At 44.5% G+C, this 25,400-nt stretch overlaps 1 protein-coding gene across 1 annotated transcript in view; it reads right to left on the bottom strand.

Annotated features, from left to right (window-relative positions):
• The window catches only part of LOC132972966 (metabotropic glutamate receptor 8-like), a 139,491-nt gene that overhangs the window by 12,595 nt on the left and 101,496 nt on the right, over nt 1–25,400 (bottom strand). The window contains exons 7-9 of the mRNA XM_061036127.1: nt 18,932–19,132; nt 8,200–8,339; nt 7,103–8,038 (exon numbers count right to left, since the gene is read on the bottom strand). Coding sequence (XP_060892110.1) covers nt 7,103–8,038; nt 8,200–8,339; nt 18,932–19,132 — 1,277 coding nt within the window. The remainder of the gene's footprint in view (nt 1–7,102; nt 8,039–8,199; nt 8,340–18,931; nt 19,133–25,400) is intronic.

Raw genomic sequence — 25,400 nt, 5'->3', positions numbered from 1 at the left:
ATGAAACCTCCCAACAGCCAATCAGAAAGATTCCTCTCACCGACCGCCGACGCTGATTCAAGCGTCGATTCAAGAGTGATTGTCGAATCAGCTAAAAAAAGGCAGATGGGTAGAGAAAACTAGGGCAACAACCGCTCACCGACGGTCCAACTAGGGCCGACGGCCGACGTTCTCTTTGGTGTGTCAGGGCATTTAGACGTCTGCCGACAGGAAAGAGGTTCGCTTATGTTAGGTCGGCCAAATCAGAAAAAACAGATACCTGAGGTCGTTTGTCCCATCAGCAGTTGGGTTTTTAAATAAACTGTAGGCATTGTTTCCTGTCCTCTTATACTCTGGACTGTCAGTCTTTGTGTCTCTTATCTCACTCACGTCCATCATGATGACTTCCATGGTAGTTTAAATGTGCGTATTTATGTCGTTGTGCTGGACCTCTGTAAAAATTGAATAATCAAGGGTTTGGGAAAACAATGTGTTAATTATTTGAAGGACATTGCACCATAAAACATAAGCCAATTCTACAGACGACATCATCACAGTGTTGAATTAGGAAACTAAAAGAACAGAAGAAGAAACAAAGCATTCAGTAAGTTGGTGACGTTTTGACTATTTAAATCCATCACAGATCTATTTGAGCTGTGCTACATTCAGAACAGACAGTGAATATGTCACCGAACAGTAAGAACCGACACGCTGATTTTTTCGCTCCACAAATAGACGCTCGGTTTGATAAATAATGTGCTGAGAGGCTGACAAAGCGATAGACGAGTGTGAGATGAGTTAATTACACGGCACAGGATACCGCAGACCCTCTGCTGTCATCTTCATTCTCTGGAAAAGCAAATCAAGGACAAATGAAGATCTTGTGAGAGGACAGAAATCAATAATGCTCTGTCAAAGAGCGCTGTTTCAAAGCGCTGATTTAATGGGGACCTTTAGTTAGTTTATCTGACTGCATGACGAGTGGAAAGAGGAGGAGGTTCACAGTTAAAGTTGGTCAAACTTGAATATTAGAGGCTAATCACCAAGCTGCCACGACCAACAGAAACATACAGTAAGTAAGGTATACAATCTGAAGTTGCAGTAATTATCCTACTCTCTTTCTGGAGCTCAACAGGTTGGGTCCAAAGTAAAAATCTAATTGATTATTAGTAATTATGCCACAACCATCTAAGATAGACTGACCACGAGCTAGCTGAGTGTGAAACGATGGTTTATGCTCCTGTAAAGTGACAGAAAAGCGTATGATGATCAACCTGGTTCGAAGAAATTCATGGTTACCTTAAGATCCCGGGGGAAAGAACTACACTACCCAGAACCCTAGAGTGTCACAGTGACGGCTCTGATTGGTGGAGCCTGCTGTTACCATGGAAATGTTTACCGCACCTTCAACATCCAATCATCAGCTGCTACCTCTGAATTTCAACACACCGATATAAACTACAACATATAACAACATCTTTGTTAACAATATAATAAAGATAAGTGGAGAACTGGCTCCAAGCAATGACCGTTTTTTACAGCAGAAATAAACATGTTTACATCCTGGATCAAAAGTCAGTCAGAGTCACTTAGGTCAATGAAAGGTATTCATGTGAAATGTATCAGACGTCTTCCTTCTGATTTCCTGACATCAGGTTTCATCGTTAGTGTTGACGATGTTCAAACCCTCGTAACTGATACATTCATCTATCGTTTCATCTCAAAACTGGAATTGAGACTTTTTCAGAAAAGCCAGAAAAGCAAACAAACCTCCCTGGGTGAGGGGAGTTTTAGAAGAAGAAGATAAACTTTATTAATCCCGCGAGAGGAAATTCAGTTTTACACTCTGTTGTTGAGACAGGATACACACAAACACAGGCTTAAATGCACAAACATGCACCAGCAGGTGGGCGTTCTGTGCCTTGCTCAAAGGCACCTCGGGAAGTGAACTTGCACCTCTCCAGCTACAAGACCAATTTTCAGACTTGATCTGCACTGGGACTTGAGCCGTCGACCCTCCGGTTCCCAACCCAAGCCCCTACAGACTGAGCTACTGCCGGCCCCTTTTTTTAAGGCCCCCACCCACTTGCAGGACTAACTCGGTCCCAAAAACTCACCTCTTCTTCATCGCCTACAACTGCTATCTCATCCTCCTCTTCCTCGACTGTTTCTTCTTTGTGTTGTTTTCATAGTTTTGTTTTCTTTTGTTATTATTCCTTGTTAAGCGCTATTCAAGTCTAATGAATTATTATGATGTAGGGAACCCGAACAGACGAGCAGAGAGCCGTTACCTGAGTCCTGGTTCACATAACATTGTAACCTTCTGCTTTACAGTTTCTCGATGTCACAGGAATAACAACGATGATGAAACTGCGGGAAAGGATTCTTCTCCAAAAGAGGATATAGAACATTTTCTGTCAAATATATGTATCTATATATATATATACCTGGGGAAGTCTGGCAGAGAGAAGAAGAGCTCTGCACGCTGAAAGGAAAGAAAAATAGAGGCTAAAAAGTTTGAAACTATCTGAAGAGTTTGGGTAAATTCTCCTCATCACAGCTTAGCGTGAAGTTTTGGCAGGTTGTTAGTACCAGAGTGTGGACAAAATAACACCTCAGGGAAAGAACCAAAGTGTTGTTTCGTGTGTGGATCATCGTCTCTCTCTTCTTCTTCTTCTTCTGCTTCTCTCTCTGTGTTTGAGCGCAGGAGCTGCAGATTTGATTTCACAGGTGATAAACTGAACATGGACGAGTCTCTGTGAGCAGCTCTGACCTTCAGAGCGGGAATAACATCGCGTTAAAGGCCAAGCCGAGTCTATCCACAGCACTGATCCCTCGCTAAATGAACAGGCTGACCTTTGACCTGCTGCAATGAAAGTGGTGTATGTCCTGTATGTTGACATTCAACTCTAAGAACTACTCCAACATGACGTCAGTCTTTTCAAACCTTGATTTCCACAACCCACATCGTAGTGTTTGAAACACATGGCTTGGTGTAAAACATTTTGTCCACTTTAAATTTTTAAATAAAGTTGAAATCTTTTTCCGCCCCATTTGAACTTCAGATCTCTTGAACGAGACAGCAGAAAAAGCTCACGGTCGAACAGTTTCTCTGAATAGATTAAATCAGGTGTGAATGGAAGCGGGCTTGTTTTTTAATTATTCATTTGTTTGCAGCAGGGTGGGTTTGAGCTCCGGCAGCAGGTTGATTAAAAGTTGAACAGCAGCCTGAACACTATTCTGTGTAAATCAACAGGAAGGCCTGAGGTGGTCAATGTATTTCTGCTGACCAAAATAACATCAAAAACAGTCTGTCTGCTGTGTGATTACAGAAAAAAACATTCCTCTTTGTATCACGCTCTTTAAGATGTATTCTGCTGCGGTCTCTCAGTAAAGACTTGAGCTTTTTATTGCAGAAGAGGAAGCGTTCTGTGTGAAGCCTCGGAGGGGGACGCTGGCGGCTGCTTGATGTGACACCTCGCTGTGTTCGGGGACGATGATGTAATCTTCATCTGAGCTCGTCTGAACATTCAGTCTGCTGCATCAGTGCTTTCTCAAACTGCTGTCAGCCATGTTTCCCCCTTTTTTGCGATCGGAGGATCAAAAGAAACCTGAACATTTCCTTTACTTATGACTGACACTGGCTCAGGCGGTTTTATTTTCCCTCAGTATAGGACTCTCTGTAACATCACCTTCTCTGAAAACAACACACTGTAAGAATGTGGGAATTGAGGAGACCAATTTCTGTCGTTTTTAAAGTGAAATGTTTTAGGTAGGACCGATATGGATTTTTTGGGGCCGATACCGATATGGATATTAGGACAACAAAAAATCTGAAACGGATAAATCGGCCGATATCTTTCTGCGATCTAAGTTTGATCTTTAGAGACAGATTGATATAGATATGCACACACCTTGTTTTCTGTCGATCCCTCAAATGTAGTTAAAGGCAGGGTTGGTCATATAGCATGATTTTGAAAGTAGCATTCCCTCAGTGCTTTGTCGACACCCACCCCCTCCCCCCTGTGCTCCCTCTAAAGCCACGCCCCCTCACTTACATGCACGAGCGCCGTTGCTCCAGAAGCAGACCTCAGCTAGAGAACGAGCAGGGAGACAGGGAGGCATGTGATTGGTTCATCAGATTGGTAGCTCCTGGCAGACATTGGTAGAAGTTTTTACAGACTTACAAACTGCTACAGATGACGGATTTTCTTTGTTCCTTTTTCAGAGCACATGAGTTTTTTAAAAAAAACCCTGCCTTTAATAAACACTTGTGAAAAGATATATTATGAAGACAAGATGGTCACTCAACTGGAAAGTAAGTGTGCATGCACGTGCTTGACACTCTGGAGAGTGATAATGCGTGTTGTAATCCATAAAGCGCCCTCTGCTGGTGACAGCCAGAGAGAAATACAATGTTACTCACATGAAATGCAATTTGACTGGTGAATAAATCTGGTAATATTGGCACATTTTTGTCTCTCTTTCTAAGATCACAAACACTTCCCACGTCATGTCCAAACTAGGACTCTCATCATCAATGTACATACTCAGGTCTCCAGTCAGAGAACAGTAGCATCAACAAAAGACTCATAAACTATATTTAGAGGAAATCTGAGTGAATCGCTCCACCTATCCTCCATCTCCCCACAGACACCATAATGAGCAAAATCCTCCATCTGGCGGCTCGCTTACAGCAAACTCGACCCCAAAATCTGCATAAAACTGTTGTCTGAATGTGCTCAATTTAATTTCTGCTCCAATTAGTATTGTGTTGAGAGGCTGCGGAGCTTGTTGGGCTGTGCCTCTCACGCTCAGAAACCGATCAATCAACAATCAGTCAGAGCATCGCATGAATCGGTATGCTGTCTCTGCTTTAAAGAGACAAACAACTAACTGTTGTAGCTTCCATGCAGCTTGAAGAGGAATCTATTGACCGTTAGCAGCTAAATGTCTAGCCCTTGTGACCGCTTGCAGAAGAGGATTCATCCATAGTTTGTATCGCCTTTGAAAAGCAAAAAACCACAAAGAAAAGAAAAAGAAACATATAAAAAAAAAAGGATGACATGAGCTGTAAATGAAAGCATGTTTGGCTATAAAACTAAAACCAAACAAGCTAACCTCAATGCTACTTTTTCTTTAGGTTTAGCCCTATTGTCTTATTATAAATCTTGATATGTTACAATTCACTTAGCAGACGCTTTTATCCAAAGCGACGTTCATCAGAGAGTAAGTACAACACTAATCCATTCATACACCGCCACCGAAGCAGCTGGAGCAATGCGGGGTTAAGTGTCTTGCCCAAGGACACATCGGACTTGTTGCTCAGCTGGAATCTAACCCTCGACCTTCCAGTTGAGAGTAGACGACTCGACCAACTGAGCCAAAGCCGCCCATCATGATATCACACTGTAATACATAAATACAAGAAGAATGTCATTATTATGTTTTCTAGAAAGAAAGATTGTGATTCAGGGGCCCCGGATAGCCAAGCGGTTATGTCGCATACCCCATGTACAGAAGGCATGATTCTTGTCGCCTCGATCGTGGGTTCAAATCTGACCTCGGCCGTTTGCTGCATGTCGTCCCCACTCTTTCCTCCAAACATTACCTGTCTCTCATGGCTGTACTATCCAATATAGGCAAAAAGCCCCAAAAATACAGTAGACCATATATAAAAAAAAAAGACCTTGATTCAGATGTTTACTGTTAACGCTATCTGTTAGCATTAGCTTCGGTTTGCTATCCTGATGTCATATAAGGTGCATAAAATTCATATTTCCAAAGTTGTCTATTTTGAATCAAATCATGCCATTACTTAACACCCACAACGATCAAATTAATGAGGTCGCTAGCTGAAGCTTCCTTCAATTAAGTACAGGTATGCAGCGCTAAAGTACTTATATGGACGGTAGCTAATCGTAGGGTTTTCCCATCATAGACTGTGTATTAAGATGATCAGAGAAACAGCAACCTTGGAGGGAAGCCAAAAAATGTAGAGCTCCTTCTGCAAACAGCAGGGAGATGAGGAGACCAGTGAGGTACGACTTGTCTTATGCAACGGGGCTGCACCGTCAGTCAGATCTCTTCTGCACAAATTCAGGCTTTGCTTCAAATTACCTCACTGATGCAATATGTCAGCACCCGTTGCAGAGGTATTTTAACTTCACTTTTGCACAATGGGAGGAGGTCATATGAACTAAAGTCAATGATTCACACACACGTTCATGCACCGATAGCAGAGGATGCTATGCAAAGCGTCCATCTCTTTAAAGTAATTACACTCATATGCTGCTGAGCTCATTTGGGGTTCAGTGTCTTCCCTAAGCAGGACACATGGAGTGCTGGAGCTGGGATAACCTTTAGGTTGAGAGACAACCGGCTCTGCCACTGAGCCACAGCCGCCTAAAAATCATGAGAACCAACAAAAGTAATTTTGATATTTGATCCACCATTGATGTTATTGAATTTTACATCTCAGGGAAACTTGTACATAATGTTTTAATATCTGTGTATTGTTCTATGTCTTCTCTCTTATGAAATGTGTGTGTGCGCGCATGACTGGTTGATTTGTATTTTACCGTTGCCATCATCTGCCCTGGGACAACAGATGGTAATTAGCTAGCTAGCTAAATCTGGTACAAAGCATCTCTCCTCTTCTGAGACTAATGTTTATTTTGTACACGATCCCTGATTCAAATAAAATAAAAAATAAAAAATGAAAGCTGTATAAGAGCTCGGCTTAAAGTATGCACGCTTCACAAAATTTACAAAAGCTTAAGCAACTAAAGCTTTGCATAATTTCTGCATCATATGCCATGTATTGTTTGCAAAACACAAAAAATAAAAAAAATACAACTTGCAAGCAGAAACTCTCAGAGAGACAGCCCACATGAGGGAAAAGGCAGTGCAGGTGAGTGATGCGTTCAGAACAGGAGCTTCCAAATCACAAACTACGGGAGCTCAGCGTGCTGTCAGCGTGTCAAACACACACATGCAGTGTTTGTGTGAAGAACTGTAAATGCTGCTGACAGTGTGTGCTTCCATTTATAAACTCAGCTGGAGGGCCGAACATTACATTAAACATGACAGTGCATTATTTATCAGAGAGGCACACACTCACCCGCTCAGCTGACTGTGCCGTGCCGAAGAAGATGGGGATGAAGGCGAGCCAGATGATGCAGGTGGTGTACATAGTAAATCCAATGGGCTTGGCCTCGTTAAAGGTCTCTGGCACGCCGCGTGTCTTGATGGCGTAAACAGTGCATGTGACCATCAAGAGGATGCTGTATCCCAGGGAGCAGATGAGCGACAGGTCCGAGATGTCGCACTTGAGGACGCCGCGCGCGTTCCCGGGATCCTGCGTGCGCTGCTCACCGTAGTCCACAAACGTGTGAGGAGGGTCTGCGATGAACCATATGAGGACTCCGAGCAGCTGAACGGAGATGAGTGAGAAGGTAATGACCAGCTGGGAGGCCGGGGAGATGAAGCGTGGCGCCGTCACCGCCTTCTTGCCCTGCTCGAAGATGCGGTGGATGCGGTTGGTCTTGGTGAGGAGGGCGGCGTAGCTGAAGCACATGCCGAGGCCCAGGAAGATCCGTCGGAAGGAGCAGACGACCACGTCCGGAGCGGCGATCATGGGGAAGGTGATGATGTAACACAGGAAGATGCCCGTCAGCAACAAGTAGCTCATCTCCCGCCCCGAGGCGCGGACGATGGGCGTGTCTTTGTATTTGACAAAGGTGACAATGACAAAGGCGGTGGCGATGATGCCCAGGACAGAGATGAAGACGGGCAGCAGCGCCCAGGGCGAGTGCCACTCCAGCTTGATGATGGGGATGGGCTGGCAGCTGGTGCGGTTCCGGTCGGGTCTCTTCTCGTAGGGGCAGAGCTCGCAGGTGAACTCGCTGGCCTGGAAGTGGTATCCCTCGCAGCGCTCGCAGTGCCAGCAGCACGGCACGCCCTTCACCACCTTCTTCCTCTCTCCGGTCCGGCAGGGGAGGCTGCACACGGAGGCCGGCAGCGAGGGGTCGCCCGTGCTCCACTGCATGGCCTCCATCTGAGGGGAGGAGGGGGGGCGGGGATCAGTAGTCATCTTGAATTTCATTAAGTAAGAACTCAAGCACTGTTTTAACTCATTTGGCAGAAGATGATGACTCTGCAGAATTTAAGAAACCAGAAATGTTTGCGATGTGTTTCTTTGTTGTTGTTGATCCTTACGTTTAGGTGCAGCTGATTGGTCCAGTGCCCGATGACCTTGTACTCTGCTATCGACTGGTTGTTGATCTGATACTGGAAGATGTCGTAGCGTCCGGGAGCGTCGCCGTTCTCGTTGAAGGTGACCGGAGTCCCTGCACTTCCTGTAAGAAACACACAGAAAAACAGAAGTCGTAGTGTGTATACAGTGTGTGTGTTTTTTTTTTCTCCCGTCATCTTCAGTCTGCTCTCCGTGAAAGCAGTAAGCTGATATTTAATCTACTTTCTCCTTGAGTTTTCCTCTCGGTCTGAGTCATCCTATCACAGCTTCTCCACCGCCTCGCCACCACAACAACCACACCAACGTCTCCTCACCATATTGACTGACTCCTTCCTGCCAAGTGAAAATCTCACACTGTGAGACACACTTTGAATTGAGCCAACAGCCTAATATCAAAAAAAGAACATCTGACGGCATGAGGTAAAAAACATTTTCAACACGACTGCATACCGGAATAACATTTGAGATAATACTGTTCAGAGGGTTTAAAGGTTTCTCAGCTTGAAATGAAAACATAAAACCCAAAGTGATTCATCTCAAACCTGTCACATGATTATTACATCTCTCTACCTTTATGAAAAAATAAGGGTTGTCCCCTACTAGGGATTTACAAAGTCCTATCTGATTGGTCAGATTTTGCCCATAGTCAACAGGTCGTCAAAAGTCTTTTTTTTATAAATCCACAAACACATTACATCCATAAAGGCTCACCTATTGCGTCATTTTTGCCACAGCTCTTCCTGATTTCCCACCAAATTATCTGTAAAAATTCATTTTCATGACTTTTATGACGTCAAAATGACGGCTACACTCTGACTTTTCGATTGACATCTTATTTGGCCAATCATCACGACCTTTCATTCACCGTTCCCGGCCTATAATAGCCAATGAAAGCCTGAGATTAAAGGAGGTGCATGCTCCTGTTCTGATGTATCTACACCCGGCCAATTAGACATGACTGTGTGATGATTGACGTTTCCTGTAGCCAATGAAATTCAGAATAATATGGATATGCTGTTTCTGATTCAACAATTATTCTCCTGATGTGAGTACTGCATCTTGCCACTATCCATTATCTTTGCCGCTTTTCCCGATCGGGGTTGCGGGGTCGCTGGAGCCGATCCTAGCTGTCATTGGGCGAGAGGCGGGGTTACACCCTGGACTGTTCACCAGCCAATCACAGAGCTGACATATAGAGACAGACAACCAGCCACACTCACATTCACACCTACAGACAATTTAGAGTCACCAGTTAACCTAACGAGCATGTCTTTGGACTGTGGGAGGAAGCCGGAGTACACGGAGAGAATCCCCCAACTACACCCCACTGCACCACCGTGCATCTTGCGACAGCGTTGCGTTAATTTTTGAGGGCAACCAATGCTCCAAAGTGATGCAGTAGATGAAGGGCCGCTGTGCACACGAAAATAAATAAAAGCAAGTTTATCTCAAGCCACAGAGTGTTTGAGGTCTGAAAGATACCGTGGAGCAGGGGCATGGAGGAAATGTGATTGTAACGCTGTAACGCTCTGTGAAGTAAACTCTAAGCTTTTAAAGCAAATGAGAAACGAGAGAAAGCAGCGTCTCACTCTGTGGTGTTTTCGACAGAGCAGATTGTTTATTTGAGGTTGGTTTTATTGTGTTTAATGACAAAGCTGCAGCTTGTGTGACCACAGAGTCCTCATGAACAACATGTTTGGAAATAATCTGGAGAAATGATGTTGATTCTCTCAGCACAGATTCTCTGAAGTGAAATGAAGTGTGTGTGTGTGTGTGTGTGTGTGTGTGTGTGTGTGTGTGGGGGGGGTTCTGCACCCTGAGGCGAGCTGTGGTGATTCATCTCGATGCTGATGTGATTTGCGATGCTTTTATTCATGATGAAGAAGGAAATCAGGGCAGGATAGAATCAAAACCGACGCCCACTCACATCATTATGAATCTGTTTCTGTTGTTCTTTAGCTTCAATCTGCTGCTCGTCCTCTCAGCTTCAGCAGCTCCGAACTAATCCGCTTCCAGATCGGGACGCTTCTGAAACCCCCGACTTAAATCTGCCCTGCAGGGGGGAACGCAGCGCTACAATATACACACCGTACAGCAAATACAGTAGCTGATGTTGCATACTGTCCAAACAGTGTGCCACACGAGCAAGCATCAGTGACAAATCCAGATCGTCATTCCATTATTTCCTCTTGGAGCGTCCCAACAGAGCGAGAGCCATGCTTCAGGATGCAATGCCCCGTTTTTACCCTGACCCCCTCAGTTTCCATTTTCTTTTCTGTCACTTGTATAGACATGGACGAGGAACCAGGAAGGAGGGAGATCAACGATTGGGAAACAAACTTTTCCCGATCGTCTTTTGCTTTTCTCGCTCAACAGAGCTTGTTAGTTTATTATACAAAGTGGTGATCGTGCTGAATTTGTAAGAACCATATCCATGATTTAAATGTAATGCTTATACTTGTGTCAACACCAAAGAAAAATCTTGATTCAGTTCATCGCTGTCAAATGCTCGTCAATACAATGTACCACACTTTGCCGTTTCTCCGCCTTCAAAACAAAAGCGCCAAATGTCATCCTGTTTGCAAGGGGAAACTGATATTTAATAGATGCAGTGCGGACGGTGAGCATCCATTTCTGCACGATGTGAAGCGATATCTGACGCACATGCTACAAGCTGTATACACAAGGCCGTCCCGTCCATGTAGACATGATGCGAACACGGCAACTTTCCAGCTGGCTCATTGTAGACAGTCATGACTCAGAGAGACGATGGAGCAACAGTCACCTGAGCGTGAAGCCAGAATATTTAGAGCTCACCCTGCTGATTGGCTGCAGTGTAGGATGTAAGCTCCGCCTCCTCCATGTTAACAGATGAGACGTGGGTCAAACTAGTTAAAATACATATTTTTTTCTTTTTTTGTCAAAACCGGGGTTCTGTCGTCAAACCAACATAAGAATCGGTTCTGCTGCAGTCTGAACCCGCCTGATGGGTCTTAATGTGTGTTTCTGATAGCGGAACGACCGAGGCGTCAATTCCAGAAGCCAGCTCCCTTCTGCACATGATTTGGCTCTAAGGTCTAGTCCAGTGGTTCTCAACTGGTGGGTCCCAAAAGTGGGTCCCGTTTCTCCATTACATGTTGTCTACCTCCTACTGCACACTTTTTTCATTAAATAAATCTGATTGGTTGAAAAATATCAGAAACTTCTGGGCGCGATTTCTCATGGCTGAGTCGGTGGCGGGTCCTGAGGCTAGACGAGCTGAGAACCACTGGTCTAGCTTTTTCTCTTCGTTTTGGCCCTTCGGTCACATTTAAAATACATTTTAGGTCATTGAAAAGGCACCTTATGGAAAACTCCTTCCAGGGTGAAGATTTCCAGAAACAGGGAAGAGAGAAAACAGGAACGTTTGACATACTGCAGAAACAAACAGCCCAGCTCTTGATTCTTCTTCCTATGTTCAGCACTTTGTAAAAAAGCTGCACATTTGAAGTGAAGTCACGCCGGGAGATGGGCTCTTCACATATTCATCACTTAGCTCACCTACATATCTGCCCTCCCCCTCCTCCCCTCTCCTCCCTTCACTGATCTGACTGTAAATGTTTCCTCTTCCTGCAGCTCAACAGGGTCAGTCATGCTGCATCCCTCTTAAAAAAGCAGCAAACAAGCTTTTATCGCCTCTTAGGAAGCATCTGCTGTCCCAATGAATCAGGTAGGGACCTCCCTGACGCCCCTCCCCCCCACCACTCGCCCCCGCTCTGCTGATCGTGGTCGAAAATGGACTTTTAACAGAAGACGGCTTCAGCGGAGCGAACGCCAACATTAGCACAAGCGTCTCAATTAGCCTCCCAACGCTCCTCTAAAAATAAAGCACACAGGCGAGCGAGGAGCACACGGGTGAGCTGGCGATTACCTTGCGGCCGCCGTCGCCACAGAGCCACGCTCCATCCTGGATTCGCCACATTGCATACATGGAACTATGGGTAACCCCGCTGCCCTGCGTTCAGAGAAGTGAAGCATGAAGAAAGAGAGGAGCAGCTCCAGTTTGATTTATGTCAACGTTTGATGTATGTGAAGGTTCAACCGAGCGTGCGGCTCACAGATTCACACAGGGACGGCCACAACGCAGCGTGACATGAGTGTGTGTGTGTGTGTGTGTGTGTGTGTGTGTGTGTGTGTGTGTGTGTGTGTGTGTGTGTGCGTGATATGAGCCTTAATAAGCTCAATCAGGCACAAACCACACATGAGCCGCATGCTGCTGAGGCAGGGTTACCGCGGTGATGCACACGTGCTGCTGCGGCGCTCCGGAGCTAAAACCTGGACCTTCACTGAGATGTTTTCTCTGAGGCTGCAGATCAACTCAACATCATCCTCAAATCATCTCTGAGTCTAGCAAATGAAGAAATCAAGGACAAATGTGAATAAAAAAAAAAAGTTTTCCCTTTAGGGACCGAGGAGAAGCTGCTCCTCAGAGAAGCTGAAAACTCGAGAAATATCAGTGATTTTATGTCCTCATTGAACTGATAAATGACTAACAGATGTTTAGGACTAACTGGGAACAGAATGCAAATCAATCTGTTACAGGCAGCAATGTGAAACTACTTTCAACAGGCAGGATAACGTCTCTCCCATGTCTGCAGATTTCCCTGGTCGTCGGCTCACAGTAGGTTTGGCAGCGGGCCGCGGCTTTCTCGTGAGAAGTGCCTTACAGGACTAGCCATGTAGCACATCTCAGTACTGTTTGCTGAGGAGGAAACTGAGACTTAGAGACGGGAGAGGAAGGTGACAAATAATGCTGATAAGAGAAAAAGAGAGAGTGACAACATGTTACCCTCCTGTGTTTCCTCGTTAAGAATTCATGATAGTGCTTCCTTAGTCCATCAGTTCCTGTTTTATGTAGTTATTTCTTACCTTGTGTATGGATTGTGGGGTAGGGGTGGGGGTGGGGTTGCTGTTTTGTATTTATATATATAAAGCACTCTGCTACATCAACGTATGAAAAGTGTAGTACAAATCTTTAGAGTTGATGTTCACACAGGTTACCATGTGGAGGACACTGAAGCTTCAGTGTTTATCCAGCTCTGCATCGGTCTGTAAACCTTTCTGTGTTCTAACCTCTCTCCATTTTTCAAAAGCATCTCCAATATTGATCCTAGTTTGAGCACATTTCTGCTCGTGGAGCTTATTAGAAACATGCAGAGGCTTTTTAGGTCGGGTACAATCACTTCTATCTGAACCACTTCTCTTGACCGCTTCCATCGCTGCAACACCTGTTGGTTTGACCTGATAACTGGTCTCATATCTGGCTAACCGAGGGGCGTCCAAAACGGCCGTGTGGGGGGTGCCTTAAAACCGCCTACCTTCTCTGGTCCAAACAAATCCAGAGCATTCAGGACCAGAATCTAAAGTTAGAAGGAGGACATACTGGCTGCTGCATTGTTGTCAGAGAAGCCAGCACTTCAACATAGCATGTTTCCTTAATGTCTGATCATATAGTAAGCTCACTTTATCATTTCAGTCACTAGATATCTAACATATTGGACCTTTAAGGACCTCAGTTAGGACACTCTAAAAGTAAACAATATAATCAAGCTGATTTTGTCGCTGACGCTCGATCGCATCGCATGCTGTAAGAACAAACTAGAAGAACTGGAACCTGAAAGCACATTATTTCCTGAGTTCTGCTTCAGTAAAGTTTCTTTCTTATCTGGAAGATGACTGACTAATCTTTCTCTCTGTGACACTTTTTCTGTTTCGGCTCTTATTTGCTTTAATTCACTAGCGGCAGAAACAGACTGTTAAATGTTTAAAAGAAACCCGACGTGCAGCCTTCAACTCGTCTCTAACTGAGCACAGATTTACTGTTTCAGCCCTCAGGGTGAAATTCACAGCTGATTCAATGTTTAATGTTTCTCCTCCTCCTGCAGAAATAACATCCAGCAGCTCCTCGCATCCATCAGGCCCCGGCACAGAAAGATGAATCCCTGAGAGCGAAACACATCAGCCACAAAATCTGCTCCATCTCCTCCTCTCTCTTTTATTTCTGTCCCATATCTCTCTGTGCTGAGCAGGTAGATAGAAAAATTATTCAAATTGAATCCCCATCTGCAGGTAGGAGGGAGGGAGGGGGAGAGGAGGAGAGGGGGTTGGGACAGACAGGGATATGGGGGGGAGATTTCTGGAGTATTATCATTCCCAGGAGGACCAGAGTGGAGTGCGATGTGAAGATGCAGCAAAGAAGAAGATTTATGTTTATCATTCTGTATTTTGTTCATCCCTCACGAGGAAGATATTCATAAAACCGGCAATTTCAACGTCATAACACTACGAGCTGATATGAAAGCAGCTATCACAGGAACTGAAACTGTAACAGAATGTTCAGACAGAAAGAAAGATTCATTTTCCCTTTTCAGACGGCTTCTTTCACAGAAGGGCCGTAACTAAGCTCAGCCGCCATCACGTCTTTGTACATTCATATTGATTTTGGGATGGGGTAACATTGGTGTCCCGGTCTGCGCTCATCTGCTGGATCGGCTGAAACCGTTTTTTCCTCTTTTAATATTAGTATTTGAAGCCTGAGTGATGTCACCCATCTGTTCCTGCAGGGGGCTCTGGAGGCTCATCGGCAGCAGCCGCCATGTTGGAAATCCTGTCTCAGTCTAACTTTCAGTCAACCTAACGACAGGCTGAGAGCTGGAGCTGAGGCGGGTTTTAAGCCTCTTGATGAACCGTTACATCACGCCTACCTGTCAATCATGTCAGCTACGCTCCTAACTATGGATAACACGTATCATTCATAAAATCAAAACCGAGCCAATTAAAAAAAATTCACCCCCCCCGTACAGTGTGTGCCAGTGATGACAATAACAAATCAGACCTATTTGTTTTTTTGTATCTCTTTGATCTCGCAGGTCACTTATTACATGCAGAAAGCACAGAGACTGTCTTTCCCTTGTTACATTTTAACTCCACACCTGCACAGATTTGTCACAAAGAAGTCCTTCCTCGGCTCAAAGTGAAGAATCTTCTCTGTTCCTGGTTTTAATGGGGACAAATCTGCAGGAAGCTTTTAGGTTCAGTCTCTAATAGCTGAACATCACATCAAAACAACACTTCCCCCCCACCGAGGAATATTTGAGAACGACTGATGTTGGAGAAAATCAAATGAGCAATATATCCATATTTAAAGTCTGGCAGCGATATGAAATCTCATGTGAACGACACTAAAAAGGAGACAGATGTAAAAGGTTTGAATCCCAGCAGACGGTTTGTTCACTGAGACTCCATTGCGTTCTTCTCTCCTCCACTTTGGGAATATTTCTCTTTATTTCACATTTCTCTTGGTGTCTCTTTATTTTACATTTCAAGGTCAAGGTTTGAAGGAGCTCTGCGAGGGAGTTGGTGCATTATGATGTGATTGTGTTATCTCCTATTTGTTCCCTCAGAGGTTTTATAAGCACACTCACCTTCAAAAATAAAAAAAATAAAATCTGAAGTCACATGGCGCTCTGGCCTTCAGCGCCGGTGAAGAAGCCCGACACTGTTTCAGGAATGTGTGTTATGATTTTTTTCGCTCTGAATGAGAGAAATTCTGCTCTCTGATTCATGAATAGAACGGCAGCCTTGGCGATGGATGTCGGCGTTTGAAGCCAGAGAGGGGTAAAAAAAAGAAAAAGAGCTTTTGTGAAACCTACGGACGGCCTTGATTCCACCAGAGAGGAGGAGGAGCGGGAGGACAGGACAGAAGCAGGAGGGAAAGAAAATCAAATGAATCGTACATTTTGCCTTTCATTGTATTGGTGCTGTCATTAATCACACAGTGAGGGGGTTATATGTTTGGGAATAAGCAACATTGCTCCTCAAGTCTTAGTATTGATCTTGTTGTCTTTAGATACCCTACTGATAGTTGAAGTGGGTTAGTGTCCCATTTGTAAGTTGCATTAGGCATTAGATCTATATCGGGTTTTTTTCCGGGCAGAAAAGTGCTGGCTGTGCACTCGGCAGTGCTAGCATGAAGCGTTTGTGCTGCACGTCCGTCCTGTCTCCATGACAACAGTCTGTTGACAACGGCCGCTGAAAGACGCTCCATCACTTTTAACTGTATGTTTTTAACAATCAAAGGGTTGTGACTTCATAACAGTGAACAGACCTAGCCTAGTCCGAAAACTTGGGAAGCGAGAACACAATAAGACTTAGAATTCAACATCTGAGAGAGCTGCAAAAGCACACTGATAGTTGTTTATAGAGATAAATGAATGCTAAAATGTGGACGGTCGATATGTTCCAGGATGGCTGATTGTGTTTCACCCCTTTGTTTTCTGATTTCTGTCGGACTAGAAACAGAAATCAGATCATTTCCAACATCAGAAATCACATCTCTAGCCTGTCATTATGAGCCTAATATGTTAATAGAGATATATTCTCATTGAATTCAGTGTCTTTTTATTGGTAGAAGTCATTAAACTAACCAAAAAGGACGTCAAAATGATCTGTAATCATCCTTTAAAAATATCAGTCACCAGCCTCTCCAAAGTCCCTCCACACAAACAAACCACACACTTAATAACATCGTCTGTGACAGTGGATCTGTGAATCTCCCGTCTCAGCACATACGAGGAGCAGGATGAGATTTAATATTCCACAGCGGTGAAGTTCTGTGATTATTAAAGATGTGTGAACGCAGACGGATGATGCGGCCGCAGCGGCTCCCACTGAGCGGAGAGTAATGAACGAGGAAACGGGAGGAAATAAAAACCTCCACGTCCGTTTCCTGTGTTTATTAACGAGCCGAGGGTTCCCTGATGACGGCGTCAGCATTCACACTTCCTGCTTACAGAGGGCCTAAAAAGTCCATGACAAGAGCTCGAGCCGTGAGGGAGAGGAAGGGGGGGGGGGGGGATTAAAGAAGGGTTAATGAGGGAGATGTGAAGAAGTTCTCCTGTTGGCTGGTGATGGAGGCATTACAGAAACTGAGAGGAATCTCTCTGATTGGCTGTTTGGAGGTGTCATTTATCTCCAGCTCTCGACACAGGTTCAGAAAAGCCCCTTGAGCATGCCATTGTTAGTATCCATGCTTTCACCCATTAGTGCGGTTTCACCTTATTTGTGTCCTCTGCCTCTTCTTTTCTTTTTCCACTAAAAGACCAAGAGATGACAACGCCAGCGCCATTTTCAACTTTTTATCAGACATTATTCTCCATTAGTAGTCTACCTATATTACGAGTGGTGACCGACAGCGGTGTGAAAATGGTCTTCTCGTATCATAACAACGGACTACCTGTTGTTCCTGGTGCTGACAGGAAGTGACCAGAGGTGCTGACAGGAAGTGACCAGAGGCAAAGCACAACATCGACGGCTGTTCTTGAGAGTTCTAATCAGCATCAAAACCATCATCATCATCATCATCATCATCATCATCATCATTAAGGTCGTAGGTGTTCATGAAAGAGCTGGGTCTTTAGCTTTTTCTTAAAGGTGCAAAGCAGTTCGTTCCAGTGCACCTTTCATTGGCAGAGCGTAGTGGGCAGGAGGGAGAGTAGACCTGGATGAGAGAGTTTAGGTAAGGAGGAGCCGTTTTTGTCGCTGTTTTGTAAGCGAGCAGCAGAGTCTTAAATTTGATGCGAGCAGTAACTGGGAGCCAGTGGAGGCAGATGAACAGCTGAGTGACAGGCGCTCTTTAAGGGAGGATGAAGAGCAGTTACACTGCTGTGTTTTGGATCATCTGAAGGGGTTTGGTAGTGTGTAAAAATGTTGAGAAATGTAACATTAATCAAAAAAAGCGTGGACATGCTGTCAGTTACTTTCTGACAGAACTTGTTTGTCCTTTAACAGAAAACGTCACAGAGATCTCGACTGCGGAGGAGGTGATTATTGGAAATCACGGCCGACCAAATGGCTCCATCTCAACTTATATGAACTCCTTATCGGCCATGTTCTGCAGCTCTGATTCACCAGTTTAGGTGTTGCCTGGAATATTTGTGTGCTGGTGAAACCTGATTCAGCTTCTGCAGGATGTGTAATTTATTTTTATATGGAACGCTGTACAGAGGGTTCTGATCAACCTCAACACTCAAGCTGATCTGTTTGTGACTCAGCAGCTTGAAGATTAGTTTCATGTCTCGTAGGTTCCTCTGGATCGTTGATGGGGACGGCCTAGTGCAATGGATTTTAAAGCTGTGATTTCTTGGTAACACACAGTGCTGCTTTAAGTGTGAGGTGAACGTGTCAAGTTTCCACTCAGCCAAAGAGTTCAAGCAGCGTGTGGAGCGTCTCTTTGTTGGAAGAAGCCGATATTTCACCTGGCAGTGAGAGGGTTGAAACTAGAGCTCTTTGACAGTTTTAGTCATTGATTAGTGGGAAGGCCTTAACCCCTTTTATAAATGACTTCCCTCAGACGTTAAAAAAGCTGCTGCACTGGATTTAACTTACGGCTGGTCCTCCTGTGTGCCAGAATGTAAAGATTTCCACATACTCTGTGCGCCAAAGTCCATCACTATGCCGTTGTTCGTTGCCACTCTTGTCAATGCTTGTGTTTCCACAGTGAGCGGCTCAGCCACAAACTCAAGAGCAGAAGAGAAAAGAATGGAATGAAACTCAGGAGCTGCTGGTTTCACAGTGAATCACACCAGTAGTAAGATTCACCCACAGTGCGTTCAGGATTAAGAGGGAACATGATGATTTAGCTTGTGCAGCTCTTACCGTTGAAGCCGACAGCGCGGATGTGGGCCAGCAGCTCCTTGCCGTCGATGTTGGCCATGCGGGGGCAGAGGCCGGGGTATCCGGCGCAGAGCTCGCGGTGCATGTGGTGCAGAGCGTGGGCCATGGCGTACACCGCGTCCATCACAAACTGAACCTTTCCCTCCTGCTCGTAGGTCGAGTCACGGCCCACTTTCTCCAGACCTGGAAGAGAAACGCAAGAGATGTCAACTGATCTGTCACATTTAAACACGTCGGACTGATTCTTCAACTTCTGTACCCGCTTTCCAGGATGATAAATAACTTCATCATGGACTCCTCATCAAGATGTTACCATCCATTAATATTTCTAATCTTTCTTGATGATGTGCAAAATTTCACTTTAAGTCTTTAAGACGTTTTAAAGAGAGGTATGCTTCTCCTTGATTTCCCCCCTCCCGATCCACGTCTTTGTTTTTAGTAAAAGAGACACATCAAGTGTGTCCAACGATGACTAATTGAACTCTTCTTGTTTTCTTTAGTACCTGATATGAAATATGAACCGTGTAATCATGAAGTATTATACTGTATTGACCCTGTGAGGGTAAATTCAATGCTGAAACACAAACACATGCACAAACAGGGTCCTATGGACACATGTGCACTAATGGAGAGGTGTCAGAGTGACAGGGCTGCACACAGTAAGCGCTCCTGAGCTGGTGAGGAGGGGGTTTGGTGCCTTGCTCAAGGGCACCTCAGCAGGGCTCTCTCCAGCTACCAGACCAATTTCCAGAATTGGTCACCAGCGACCCCTCAGATTCCAAACCCAAATCCCAAACTGAGCGACTACTGCCCATATGGTTTTTAACTTAAATATAGATACAATTTTTTTGCATCTCAAAGTCAGTCAGTCACATTTGTAATTCAGGTTATACTGGAATCTATTGAAATGTATGATCATTTTTGACAGCAATCTTTACAATTTTTCATGTGGGTCCCAGGGGGCTCAGCTTCTCTTAGATATAAGTCAGGGCGGCTCGAGGGATAGGTTAGGAACCACTGGTTTTGAGTAATGTGGTCCTCAAACTGATTATTACATACGACCATTTTGGTCTAACAAGGCAAACACATATGAGAAAGCATAAAACATTTAGAGAAGCCGGTCGTCAAACTTTACTCACTTCTTGTCTGAGCTCTTTCTCTGAGTTTCTGAATCAAAAGATTTTGGAGTTTGTCCTTGCCGCTGGGCAGAGAGTAACTCACAAAGGATTATGGCAATGTGAAATGAGACGCTGTCCCTTTAACTAGCCAATTACCATATTAAAATACATTTGAGTCCATCTCATTAGCCGTGATTAAATAACAAAGTGGAGGAGACATCGTCGTGTTTGATTTGAAACTCTGTAAATTCCTTCTGAAAATGTTCTCAGAGTAATTACGGTTATTAGAGCCACGGAGCTGTGCGATCACGCCGCCGGCTACACAGCGAAGAGGAAGAGAAGGGGAGGAGGAAACTAACTGCTGGACCGGACCCTCCATCAACAGACAAGACGTCTCAGAATTAATAGGAGCTTAGAAATGAAATCCAATTTAATTTTAATAGCAGGCGGGCGGCGAGGGGGAATCCGTCCAAGGGGAGACATTTGCAGCGGCAGTAAAGACTGATTGCACGTCTGTGCGGCGGTAATGAATGAGCCGGGAAAGGCGGGCGGGGAGCCGATGATGTCAGAGAGGAGATGTACGGTCGGGATGCAGACCATGGCGGCCCGCTGCGCATGATGAGTGCCTTCTCAATATTTAAAGAATACACATGTTGGACCCTGTAAATTCAAATGGGGCCTGAAGGCAGCGTTTTAGATTTACAAGAAGCTCCTTTACCCCGGGGTCTGACTCTGACATCTGTGGAGGAAGAGCCTCCTACTGGATCACACTTGATTTAGTTTGTATAAACCGGCTCTGTGACCTTATTTGACTTCAGTCTAGTTATTAGCCCTTGTTCCTGTTTCAAGGAGCATTCTTTATTTCGTGTAAAATTCAAGATGCAAGGACTACATATGTTACATGTTCTCCTTGATTTGACATATTTAAGTTCTACCAGAACTTAAATATTACAAAAGGACAAAGTGACATTTGTCAGTTCCCTCACTAACTCTCAGGTCATTTTGTGGAAAAAAAAAACTGATATCAGAGAGGAAATTGCTGTGCTTTGTTCGTCTGTTAGGAAAAGAACTTGCTAAAAAGTTACACCAAAATAAGATCTAGTAAGTTGTAATAAGTATAAAGGTGAGGGTAAATCAGCGGCGCCCCCAGGAATGGATTTCATAGTTTGCACAAGGACCATTCCAGTGCATGTAGGACACGTTTATCTATTAAGTTCCAACAAACACGATCACAATGACAGAGAGAGCGAGAGAGAGAGAGAGAGAGAGAGAGAGAGAGAGGAGTCAGTGCATTGACGCAACCCATACAATACGACAACTCAGATTAACCTAAAGTAGTCAGACGCCTGGCCTTTAAATAAATATTGAGTTCTGAGGTTGGAGCCAGTGTCTAATCTAGCACCAGTTCTTCGTGTTTGGACAGCCAAAGATCTGTAGCAGAGTAGCAGCTACTCCTTGCTGGTCTACAAGAAAGAGCTACTGACCAAAATTAGAAGCACGCAAAACTTTGTTGTGACCACCTTGAGGACAGACCGGTTAACATTTCTAAAGTAGTCTTCCTAACCTCTGTCCCTTCATATCCAACTCCTGTTGCTGCAGATGGCTTTGCACCAGGTATTCTGGTTCTGCTTGAGGTTCTCTCCTCTGAAGCTGAAGGATTCTCTTGACTCTGTTACCAAATTGTGTTCATGGTGGATTGATGTTGGGTCTCTGTTAGGGCTGTGAATCTCTCTTTTTTTAAGACAATTCTGATTCTCTCGAGCTATACGATCAGATTCAGGGACGAGTCATTCAAATCTAAAAACGATTCAGGGGGGAAAGTGAGCATTGTGTTTGGCCACCTGAATGCTGTTTTGACTTCCTGTGTACAAACAGGCGCTGATGACTGATGATGATGAAAGTCAGTGACTGAGGTGAAGCGGCGTGCTCAACAGACAGCTTCATCACGCCTGCTGGCATTTCAATTACACATCACTTATGGGGCAAATTTAATTCCTTCCTGACAGGATGGACGTGTTTCTGTTTACACCTCTCTCTCTCTCTCTCTCTCTCGTCTCTCTCTATCTCTCCCTTTCTCTCTCTCCCTGTCTCTCTCTCTCTCTTTCTCTTGAAGGCATCCTTCTGTTTCAATTAGATCTGTAAATTAGATAAACGGCAAACTAATTACAGAGGTTAGCGGGGACGGGATGAGTTCAGGGGGGAAAGCCTCGCCGTGGTGCCTCACAAGCCTGAATACATCAACATGAATGTAGGTTTTTCATTGGCTGTTGTTTATAAGTAATGTCAGTCTGTGTCAGATTAATCAGCGCAGCATTAATAATGATGTTTCCTCACAGCGCTGGTTCTGACTCATGTTCTAAAAACATGACAGACACGACTGAGGGCGGCTCAAACATTGAAGACCGTGCTCTGCATTAACAGCCTTTTTAATTTCCCCCTTATCTTCATGTGTGATAAGTTATTCACATTAAAGCAGAGCACATCATAAAAACTGACATAAATCATTTTAACTGTCACTCAAATGTCCATCAGCTCAACCTTTCTCTGCTCTGTGACATTAATGAGTTATCATTCAAAATATAGAAACCTCTCTCACTCTCTCACTCTTTTCATTCAGCATAAAAGTCAGACTTCACTCAGGTGTTTTTGAAAGGACAAAAAGTGACTCTAAAACCTTTGATATGAAGTCTAGATTCAAGTCCAAAGTCAAGAGCCAAAGTTGTAACCGGATGAACAACAAGTCATCCTCAGAAAGACAAAGTATCATGTTGTTTGCACGTTTTTCACTTTATTCCGACCTGATCTGGTATTTCTCCAGTTATGCTGCTCACGCTCCAGAAACAGAACCCAGTGGGGCAGGACGAGGGGCCGTCCGAAGTCAGGATCAACAAGTCACAACCTGTGTGCACCATATAGACCAACAAGACTAATTCAAGACCAACAAGTCCCAAGTCAAAACAGGTACAGGCCAATCCCAGCCCAAGTGTAAAGGCCCTGACACACTAAGCAGACAGCAAAGAACTAGTGGCGATGAAGACCACCTGTGGCGTTGCCTCACGTCGCCTCACGTCTTGGCCAAAAAATTGCACTTGAACGCACCGCAAAGACTACAGCCGGCGGCCAACCACTGCAAACGCTCTGTGCATGCATGAGAGGAAATAAATCTCCCTGCCAGCAGGGGGTGGTAGTCCGTTCTTATGATACGAGAAGACCATTTTCACACCGCTGTCGCTCACCACTCGTATAGGTAGCCTACTACTTGGTCTTTTAGTGGAAAAAGAAAAGAAGAGGCGGAGGCGACAAATAAGGAGAAACCACACTATTGGGTGAAAGCATGGATTCTACAGCGACATGCTCAAGGGGCTTTCCTGAACCTGTGTCGAGAGCTGGAGAGAAATGAAACCTCAGAACAGCCAATCAGAGAGATTCCTCTCAACAACCGCGCTGACGCCGATTCATCATGTCGAATCGGCCAGAAAAAGGCAGACAGGTAGCGAAGGAGCCGGACACACCGCAAAAACTAGGGCTATACCACTCACAGACGGTCCAACTAAGACCAACAGCTGACGATCTGTTTGGTGTGTCAGGGCCTTAAAGTTGAGTCCCAAGACATGACTAAGAATTCCTTCTTCAGAATAAACAACTCTGAAGTAGAGACATTTCTAGACATATCTCATTTGGGGAGTAGCACATGAAGAAGTTCCAAACTCTGAGCTCTGCTGCAACAGATAAGATCATAATGAAGTCATCACTGAGGAGCAAAAAAAAAAATGTTCACAGTCACCGTCTTCTCTTCAAAACAAAGTGTGTCTGAGTTCTGCTGAACACTAAACAGCTGCTCGATCTCTGACATGGAGGCAGGCGTCTCCCTCCGCGATTCTTTCAAACTGAAAGAGACACTCAGCCTCTGTCGACACCACTTCTTCATCTGTGACGTCTCCAAACAGACAAACAAACAAACAGCAGCACAATGCTTGGAAAAAAACACACACATGGAAAACACACCAAAGGCTTTGAAATGTAAATCCTGCTCTCACATCCACTCAGTGTAATTCACGGGAATCTGGAACACAGAGGAAAACAAAAAGGAAGGAACACGGCTGTAAAAAAAAACAAAAGGTGAGAAAACAATGCGCCTCTTAAGTCGGCAAACGCATTGTTCAATAAAGCAGAAGAGCGGTATGAAATATTCATGTTCTCTTCTGTTGAAACAGTGTTCTTGGAGTCTCCAGGTGGAAGAACTGATCCTCAGAGTGAACAACAAGGTTTCTCCCTCAATGAGAGAAGAAGCGCTTATTCCTCGACAACTCCACTCCTGCTGAAAATACCTCGACCTTCTTTACTTCAAGGAAGGAGGGATCGACTGGATGTTCATTACTTTTCCCTAAAGATCCAAATATCCCGATGACGTAGCTCTTCTAAAGAACTTGTATGTATGTGAAAAAGAAAGGAGGAGAGAGGAAAATCAAACCTGGATGACTAATAAAAACACACTTCTCTCAAACTTGAAATACAAACTTCTGTTTTTGCACGCAGCATCGACTCCGCTTTGTTTTCACAAATTGCATTTTTCCTTTTAATTCCCATAAATATATGCTACAGAGGAATAAAGTAACGCCCCTTGTGCACCTAACGTTTTTTTTCTGAGCGCCGTCCAACGTCTTTTTTCAATGAGCAAACAGCGTTCTAAGCAGAAGGCGTCCGTCTGGAGAAAAAGCACAGCGCCCAGTGTCCTTTTTCCAAGCGCTCTGCCTTTTTTGTGCGGCCGCTCCAAGCGCTTGAGTTGAAAATCGTTCAACTTTTCAGAATGGCGCTGTTGACATCACAGACACTCTTTTCTATATGTTTGATGTTCCCCGTAGTTTTGACAAAAAGTAATAAGCACTGAATAAAGCAGCCTTCAAGAAACAACAGATATTATTCAACTGAGGCTCTGAGCAGTTTCCATTAAAATAAAGTGCTGAGTCATCATGAAATATTAACAAGTCACTGGTAAATATTCATCACTGGTAATAAAATTCCAACCCAGTCAAATACAGATCGAAACAAAACCACAATCAGATTATAAGTGAGAACTGCTGACAATGTTTCCAACAGAAACTGACCAAAGAGACACGGCCGAGGTCAGACAATAGAACACAGCGACAACATCATGTTGGGCCATGCAGGCTTTAGACAGGCAAACAATGGACTTGGGCCTGCATCTCTTTGAGAAGCCTCATTTGAGTTATTCACTGGTATCACAAAGAGACCTAAAGGACTCCTACTCCCAGAATCCCCTGTAATACTTCACATCTACGCGTGAAGAAAAGGGGGGACCTGAACCCCTCTCT

This window comes from Labrus mixtus, chromosome 4 (genome assembly GCF_963584025.1).
Source record: "Labrus mixtus chromosome 4, fLabMix1.1, whole genome shotgun sequence".
In the NCBI taxonomy this organism is placed as follows: domain Eukaryota; kingdom Metazoa; phylum Chordata; class Actinopteri; order Labriformes; family Labridae; genus Labrus; species Labrus mixtus.
The sequence above is the reverse complement of the archived record's forward strand: the minus strand, read 5'-3'. Positions and strand labels throughout refer to the sequence as shown.